The following is a 9474-nucleotide window of genomic DNA, read 5'->3' as shown; positions in this document are numbered from 1 at the left end:
TTGTAAAGTAAATTGTGTAACCTTTGAATAAAATAAGTCGAGTACCATTCGGTGACTCGACCACTTTTTTAAAAATTCAAACGTGTATAATTCGGCATAACACACTAACGGTAAAAAATCTTTTTTGTCAAAGTCATTGAAAAATTAAGTTTCGTCGCCTGCAATTAGTATTATTGCTTGGCTCTCAGTGTGTAGACATCTTGCCAGCTGACGTCACATCATGAAATACCTAATTGAATTCATAGCGCCCCGATTGCGGACCGGTCACGGTCGTACATACAGGTCCGGAAACTCCGGTGGTGGGAGTTGACTCGAAATTTGAAGCACAGCGTAGTTCTTAAACTTGCCACTGTACGCCACCTATAGAGCGCTGTGATCTAGAAGTGTACACACTTTTATTAATATTTTAATTTCGCGCTACTTTAAGATCGTTGCGCCCACGTTTGGTGGCTGCTTGCTGAACTACGCAAAGCTTCAAAACGCGAGTCATCTTCACTACATCCCCTCCACAAAAGTTTCCGGACCAGTATGTACGACCCATCGACCTATAGTGCTGGACCGCTAGCTACGGCCATCAGAAGTGGTGCAGGGAATAGAAAGAGAGGACAAATCGAGAAAGTCGACCTGTCCTTTTCTACGGGTGCGATTGGTGGATTGATCCTTTTCTAATGAAAGCAGATGGAAGATGAGTGGAGCCAATCGTCACCCTTAGAAAAGGACATATCGACTTTTTCGATTTGTCCTCTCTTTCTATTCCCTGTACCACTTCTGATGGCCGTAGCTAGCGGTCCAGGAACATATGTCGATGGCACGACCGTGGGACCGGCGCAGCTTGCGCAGTAGCGTTCATATAAATTTTTAGGTCAGGTTAGGTTATATAATAGATTAATATTATCTAAAAATGTATACAAACTCTACTGCGCAAACTCCAAAAATTCGCGATCTGCAGCTCTGGTTTACAAAAAAAGGTATTTTGTAATTATTTATAAATTGTAATAAGTATAATACAGTGTTATTATACAGATAGAAAAGACTTTTTTAGTTTTTTAATAGCAATATGTATTTTACACTCAGTTTTTAAAAACTCCGCATTTTGAAAAAAAAATCCGCATTTTGGAGTCTGCGCCTCCGCAAATCGGTAACACGGGTCTGGCAACACTGAAGGCTATTCACACGACCAGTTTTCCGAGGAATTTTGATCGCGGAAAATGTGAAGATGGCGCGGGAATTGTAAATATTGTTAAAATTTTAAATGAAGTAAACCAAGTTTTTATAGCTTAATTTAAAAATTATGTTAAATAGTTTAATTTTTGTAATATAATGTAAAAATATATCAAATTCTCAACCCTGAAACGAGTATTTCAACATGAATTTAAACTTTTGTCAGCAGTTTTAAAAATGTTGTGCAAGTGGAAATAACATAACCTCTAAAATCCTACAATTGAAAATTGAATATACATAAATTAATTGTTTGTTAGGTATAAAATATGGCTGGGCGTTATTTAACGATAACTCCAGATATCTCGGGCGAAGAAATGGAGCTTCTTTAGCTGTTATTCCGACGACGGAGAAAGATGTGAAGCAGGCAATATCGCGTTCATCCTATTTGGAAACGTCGGTGGCTGCAAGGTAAAATACAATTTTTTATTAATTATTAGGCTAAAAATCATTTTCATAGTAAAAGAAATGTCAATATACCACCTCTAGATATTTTCTTGTAATTAAAAAATATTTTAATGACATTACCCAGTTGGCACAATTTCTCACGACGACTTTGAGACATTCTATGTCCATATCGTTAAGATGTCTCTACGATGTTAAAAACACATTGTCAGATTCTATGACGTCTTTACGACATCGTAAAGACATCTTAATGATGTGGATAAAAGAGTGTTTTAAATCGTCGTAAACATATCACAAAGACGTCGTAAGATTTTGTGCCCACTGGGTAATGTCATTCAAATATTTTTTAATCACAAGAAAATATCTAGAGGTGGTATATTCACATTTCTTTTACTATGAAAATAATTTTTAGCCTAATAATCAATAAAAAATTTTATTTTACCTTGCAGCCGCCGAAGTTTCCATAGAGGATGAACGCGATATTGCCTGTTTCTCATCTTTCGCCGTCGTCGCAATAACAGCTAAAGAAGCTCCATTTATTCGGCCGAGATATCTGGAGTTATCGTTAAGTAACGCTCATCCATATTTTATACCTTACAAACAATTAATTTATGTGTAGTCAATTTTCAATTGTATAATTTTAGAGGTTATGTCATTTCCACTTGTACGACATTTTTAAAACTGCTTCTCTTGCTGAATAAAATTCTCCGCAGCACACAGAGACTGACAACATCAACTCATCTGTAAACAATTGTTAGTGTATTCATTTTGAAATACTCATTTCAGGGTTGGGAATTTGATTAATTTTTATATTATATTATAAAAATTAAATTAATTATCATAATTTTTAATTTAAACTATAAAAACTTAGTTTATTTAATTATTAAATTTAACAATATTTACAATTCCCGCGCCATTTTTACCTTTTCCTCGGTCAAAATTCCTCGCAAAACTGGTCGTGTGAATAGCCTTGGAATAAATGTTTAACATCCTTGATAAAAAATTATTCTGTAATATAAAATTCATTATTAGAAATATGAGGTTAGAAAAATCAAATTAAATAATAATAAATAATTTTAAATATTATAAATTGTAGTTAATTGACTCCAGAAATCAATATAAAAATGTAAAATAAATTGAGTGTAGTAACTGAAAATTCCTATATAGGTTCATATATAGGATCCTACATAGGATCCTATATGTTTCAACTATGGGTGCCACTTATAGGAAATTACATATGATCCTATATAGGTGCCTCTATAGGATCCTCGTTAATAAGGTACCTCCCTAGCGGAAAAAACGGGAAGGGTCGGAAAGGAAGTATCGTTCCGATTCTTTCCGATTTCTATGTGAACTTTGCTTTCGTTTCCTTCGAGATGTTTTCTCTTTCCGAAGGTTTCCGACGTCTTTCCGAACTATTGCCGAACTGTCCCACTGTGTACTTCATTCTGAACCTTTTCGATTTCTTTCTGAATAAATGTCGCAGTATCAGAATAGCTTATTCCGAATGTTTACTTGTATTCCAGTGTTTATGTTCGTTCCGAATGCTTCTTATTTCTTTCCGAATAAATGTGAAATGTAAAATATATATGATAAATAGTAACATATAACAGGAAGATAATAATAAAAAGGTAGAGGAGATGCAAGGTAGGACAAAGAAACTAGAAAGCTCGAACCGGGATTCTAGTGAGGGCGAGAGTGGCAATACGCATAAGGAAAGACTAAAAAAATAGAACATAGAATAGAAAGGAAAGAGAGGGAAAAGAGGGAAGAAAGAAAAAAAAACATAATGATAAAGGGTATACGACTAGAGGGGAAGGAGCTGAAGGAAGGAGTGGAAGAAGTACTAAAAAGGATTGATGCGAAGGTAGAGATAGAGGAAGTGAGAAGTGTAGGAAGGGGAGAGGGAATGGGGGAGAGAATGGTACTGGTAAGACTAAAGAAATGGGAACATAAGAGGGAAGCGATGAAAAAGAACAGGATGTTATGTGGAAGCTCGTAGAGAATAGAGGATGATTTGACATGGATAGAAAGGAAGACGCAGTACATGTTACGGAAAATAGCGGAAGAGGAAAGAAAAAACCAAAGAAAACCCTGGACTAAGTATGGGAAAATACGGATAGACGGAGTATGGTGGGATTGGGATGAAGAAAGGGAAGATATAGTAAGAAATAAGGTGCAGGGAAACTAGCAGAGGAGGGAACGGAAGATAGAAAAAAAATAAATAGTAAGAAGAAAAAAGATACTATAAACGAAAGTAGGGAACAATGGAAGATATGTTACTGGAATATAGCAAGATTAGAGAGAAAGGATAGGGAGTTTATGAGGAACTTGACACAATGGGATGTAGTCATAATAATGGAGACGTGTCTAGATGAAAAGGGATGGGAAAGAGTAAGAAGTAGGTTGCCAAGAGGTTACAAATGGCAAGGGCAAAATGCAAAGAGGAAGAACAAAAAGGGCAGACCAATGGGAGGAATGGCGATGAGAATAAGGGATGAATGTATATCAGGGAAAAAAAGAAAGAGAAAAAAGAACAAAAGGAAGGGTTATCGGTAAAAATGGGAGGAGCGAAGTGGAAGATAAGTGGGAGTTTATGTCAACGATATGCAGGAGAAAGCAAAGGAGATGAGAGAAATGATTGAAGAAAATAAAGAAGAGATTAGGATTATAATATTTGGGGATTTCAATGCACGAACAGAAGACAGAGGAGGAAGGGAATGGGAAGAAGAGAGAGGAACAAAATCCAATGATAAGGTACTAAATGGGGAGGGAAAAAATTTGTTGAAGAGCTTGGAGGAGTTGCGATGGTTTATCTTAAAAGGAAATATAGAGGGAGATGAGAAAGGAGAATATACACGCTCAGGAGGTGAAAGGGGAACGGTAATTGTTTATGTGATATTAGAGGGTCAAAAAAATATTAACAATGTGAATAAAAGGGGCGCAAAGGTAAAAAGTGTAGAAAAGGGGGATTGGTCAAGGGCAGGAAAAGAACAGTTTAGAAAAAGGTCAGAAATATTAACATGGGGAGATGGCGGCCGAGATTTTCACGGAAGCCATCAAATCCACTTATGAAAGTAATTGCAGGCCTTCAAAAGTCCAAAAGGCTGGAGAGGCACACTGGTGGAATGCAAAACTCGAAAAGCTTCACAGGCAAACCAGAGAGAAGTTCAGACGTGCCAGTTCTGACAAAACAAAGGAACTACTATGGACTTCATTTACATCGATGAGGGATGAGTATAGGAGTGCAATACAAAGGCAAAGCATGAAATCTGGATCAACATTTGCACTGGTATCGAGAAAGGAGCAGAGGAAGCCAGACTGGACAAGCCAGTGTCTCCAGAGCGTGGGATTTTTCGGCCCTCACCACTCTCTCAGTGGGCACCGGGACGTCCTAAAGACGTCCTTAGAACGTCCCTCTATGTCATATGATTTGACGTCTTTAAGACATCCTTTGGATCTTTTCATGTCTTTAAAAGGTCCTCAGGACGTCCTTGAGACGTTTGCCGAAAGACGTATATAGGACAAGTTTAGGACTTGTGTGCCCACAGGGCTTCCATCTGGGAGCGACACATTCAAACGTAGCGTGTCGGTGAGTCGACTTTGCTACATGTTGCGTAGGTCAGCCTCCTGTAGAGCCAAAAAGGCACGAGCACGAGCCCCCGCCCCCTGACTTCACGATTCGTTTTCGGTGGCTAACTGGCTATTTGGAGGAGTTTTTAAGTAAACTGAATTTCGGAGGGTGTCAAGAGAATGGAAGTTCAGGCAATTTTGCTATATTCTATAATTTTACAAAAAAATAAGGAAATTAATTATTATCAAGCCTCCTTGCGCAATTATGTTGCACATTAAAAAAATTTTATTTCGGTCTAAAAAATGTGCTTTCAAATTTGCGTAAGTTTAAGAGATATTCAGCAATTTTGAAACGATTAGAAAATATTTAAAATTTGTAAACATTTAAAAAAATTTTTTTCAGATTTCACGAAAATGAAAAAAATTCTTTTAGGTTTCTACGAATAATTAATATAATTTTTTTTTGAAAAATTGATTTTTAAAAATTACAATACATTTTCAACTATGTTTAAAATGGTCAATAATGCATCTGAAGATTTTAAGGCAATCTTTTTCATTTTGCCGAATTTCAAAGAAAATCAGGAAAAATTTAAATAGTTTTTAATGATTAGAAGGCTTAGAAGGCCCGACATCATTATAAACAGAACTTTGTCAAGATTGGTAGGAAAATTTGTCTTGACTTTTTATTTAAAAAAACGTACTTCATGAAAATCTCAAAAAAGTTTTTTAAACATGTGAAAGGATTTCCTAAAATTTAAAAGAAGAAAGTAGAAGATTTTAAAGCAAAATATTTAAATAGTGGCGTAGCTACAACATTTTCCGCCCGGGGCCAAAAATAATTTGCCGCCCATAGTTCTCAAATCTGCATTAAATTTAAAGATAGTTTGGCCGCCCCAAGCGTTTGCGCCCAGGGCAGCGGCCCCCTTCGCCTCCCCCTAACTACGCCACTGTGTTTTAATTTGTTAAGATTATAATAAACAGATCAAAATCGAGTAAATGCAAGAAATATTAAGAAGAATTGAAGAGATTCAAATCGAATTTTAAACTTAAATTCTGTTAGAAACTTAGATTTCTAAAAAATTTAAAAATAAACTTTAGAAACTTTAAAGAAATTCCGTAAGATTTCAAGGAGGTAAAACTATTTTCCTTAAAATTCCTGGGAAAAATTTAAAAGATTATGAGTCAACTTTTTCACATCTTGAATTAAGGAACATAATTCTTATTAGGCCTTCTTGTGCAATTTTGTTACACAATTTTTTAAATCATATGTTGCTTTAAAAATCTACATTCAAATTTGAGTAAGTTTAAGAGATATTCAGAAATTTTGATAGGATTCAAATATAATTAAAACTTGTAAAGATTTTTCAAGAATTTTGTAAGTTTTCACGAAAATAAAAAAAAATGATTTTAGGTTCTTAGAAATAATTAAAATATTTTTTTATTTCCAAAAATTAATTTTAGGAGATTATTTTAAAGCATTTCCAAACATTCAAAAAGACGTCAAAAATTGTCAAAGTATCTGAAATTTTTTTTTTTAATATTGCAAAATAAAAAAAAATCAGGAAAAATTTGAATATTTTGTAAAGATTAGAAGACCTGATAAGATTTTAAAAATTTCGTAAAAGAGTGTAAGCGGTTTTAAAATCACCATTTTTTAAATTCAATAACATTACAAATTTTTAAAAAATGTAAATAATCGAATAAATTCAATAAATATTGAGTATAATTGATGAGATTAAAAAAGAATTTAAACTTCAGAGGAGTTTTAGAAACGTAGAATAAACTGATTTAAAAAAACTGAAAAAGCTAAAAATTCTTGTAGAAGAATAAGAAAGATGCGCCTGGAAATTGTGTACAATTATCAGTCTTTAAAATTAAAATTCAAATGATTTTTTTTTAAATTATACATTCAGCACATTTCTTCTCAAGCAGAATGCCCGATTTTAATCGCAAGAGGTTCAATTATTTTAAATCAGAATAAGTAATTACATAAATTTTGAAAATTAAAAAAAGATAACTTGGAATAATTTGAATGAGATTTAAAAAAAGTTTATTTTAATTACACATCAAATTTGTTGAATTATTTCCAAAATTTACGTAAAATATTTTGAAGCAAAATGTTGTAATTTTTCCATATTACTTAACTTTAGAAAAATTAAGGAGCATAATTCTTTCAAATTTGAGTAAGTTTAAGAGATATTCAAAAATTTTGAAACGGTTCGAAAATAATTAAAACTTGTAAAGATTTTTAAAGGAATAATTAACATAATTGTTTATTTCCAATAATTAATTTTAAAAGATTATTTTTAAACATTTCAAAACATTGCAAGTGATTTCAGATATTCTCAAAGCATCTGAAAAACTTTAGAGGCATTTTTTAAAATTTTGTAGTATTAAAAAAAATCAGGAAAAATTTGAATAATTAAAATCTCCTAGGATCTTTTCTGACACATCTGATATATTCGAAAATCTTTTTTTTAATTTTCTTAAGAATCTTATAATAATCATTTGCATATAAATTTATAAACAAACTGATAATACTTATTTTATTGTATATGAAATCTTTACAAAATCTTTAATGCCTTAAAATATTTATCTCAAAATTACAAAATTTATCTTTTACAATTTTATTTTAATTGTACAACAATTGTAATTGGAAATTGATTGTAAATAATTGTAAAATAAGTCCGACAAAATTTATGTTATGAAAAAATATCTCATGATTATAAAAACAGAAAAAAATGGTAAAGGTAAGTCGTTGTAGCATTTTAATAACCAATGAACATATTTTTATATTATTTTTCCTTGATTCTGGCCGAGGATCAAACATGGTACAAAAAACCGTCGTGAAATTTCAAATAAAAATTGTACTCTCTATACATGAATTTTTTTAATTAATAATAATAATACTTTTATAAATACTGCCAAAATTTATTTGAATATGATATACATTGATTTTTATTTAAAAAACTCCTGTAAATAGTGGGTGTTTTTTGAATTTTACGATATTTGTGTACCAAGTTTGAGCTTAGGGAATAGATTTCAGGAATAAAATTATAAAAATATATCCATTAGTTAGTAAAATACTATGAAGAATCTCCGTTTAAATTATAGTTGAAGTTGAAGAAATAGATATTTCTCTTATCCCACACATTTTTTAATGAAATTCCTTTCCACGCCACATTCAAAGGAAAATTTTACAAGATTTTTGTCAAATGATTAGTCTTTTGAATGAGGTCAAGTTAATAACTTTTTGGCGTTTTTTCTTAAAATCCACAAAATTGTGATTATAGCCTAATATAGTATGAAAAGAGATGTATCCAAAAGAACCTAGAGGACTTTAAATTTTTTATTTTATCGGATTTAAAAAAATATTAGGAAAATTCGATGCTTTTAAAAAGATGCTTAGGACATTTAGAAGTTTGGAAGATATCAACGAATAATTGATAAGTTTTGATAAATTTTTTCAAGTTTTCAAATATTTCTGATACGTTTAAAACAAAGTGAATTTCAAAAAAATATTTTTAACTTACTACATTTTTCTTAAAATTTTAAAAAAGCATTCAAGATGTAAAAAACTAGACTTTTATAATCTTTTAAATTTTCCACAGGAATTTTAAGAAACATAATTTTATCTCCTTGAAATCTTTCGGAATTCTCTTAAAGCTTCTAAAGTTTATTTTCTTGAAATATTTGAAAATCTACATTTCTAAAAAATTTAAATTTCCAATTAGATTTGAATCTCTTCCACTTTTCTAAATATTTCTTGAATCTACTGGATTATTTACGTTCTTTAAAACTTTTTAATCTTATCAAATTGAAACATTTTCCTTTAAAATCTTCTTCACTCTTCTTTTAAATTTTAGGAAATCGTTTGATGTGTTACAAAATCTTTTTGAATTTTTTAAAGTACATTTTTGTGAATAAAAAATATTTAAAATTTTCAAACGATTATTAGAAAAATAATACTTTTTTCTAATATTTTCAGATATTCTAGTCTACTAATTTTTAAGAATTATTTAAATTTTTCGTGATTTTTGTGCAAGTTTTAATTATTTTTTAATCGTTTCAAAATTTCTGAATATCTCGTAAACTTACTGAAATTTGAAAGCAAATTTTATAAATCAACATAAAAATAACCAAAAATGTTGCAACAAAATTCCGCAAGAAGGCTTAATACGAGGGTAGTTCAATAAGTCCTTAGAATTAAGTATAAAAACAATTTTTTTTGGGTAAATTTTTTTTTATTTTTCAACATAATCTCCTTGGAGCTCTATA

The 9474-nt window shown here is 31.3% G+C and overlaps 1 protein-coding gene across 1 annotated transcript in view; it reads right to left on the bottom strand.

Annotated features, from left to right (window-relative positions):
• Nucleotides 1-1553: 1553 nt before the first annotated feature.
• Nucleotides 1554-9474, bottom strand: part of LOC117181254 — an 8745-nt gene continuing 824 nt past the window's right edge. Inside the window, exons 4-5 of the mRNA XM_033373818.1 lie at nt 1747-1809; nt 1554-1622 (exon numbers count right to left, since the gene is read on the bottom strand). Of these exons, the coding sequence (XP_033229709.1) occupies nt 1554-1622; nt 1747-1809 (132 nt within the window). The remainder of the gene's footprint in view (nt 1623-1746; nt 1810-9474) is intronic.

This window comes from Belonocnema kinseyi, chromosome 10 (genome assembly GCF_010883055.1).
Source record: "Belonocnema kinseyi isolate 2016_QV_RU_SX_M_011 chromosome 10, B_treatae_v1, whole genome shotgun sequence".
In the NCBI taxonomy this organism is placed as follows: domain Eukaryota; kingdom Metazoa; phylum Arthropoda; class Insecta; order Hymenoptera; family Cynipidae; genus Belonocnema; species Belonocnema kinseyi.
Note: the sequence above shows the minus strand (reverse complement) of the source record. Positions and strands in the feature narration are given on the sequence as shown.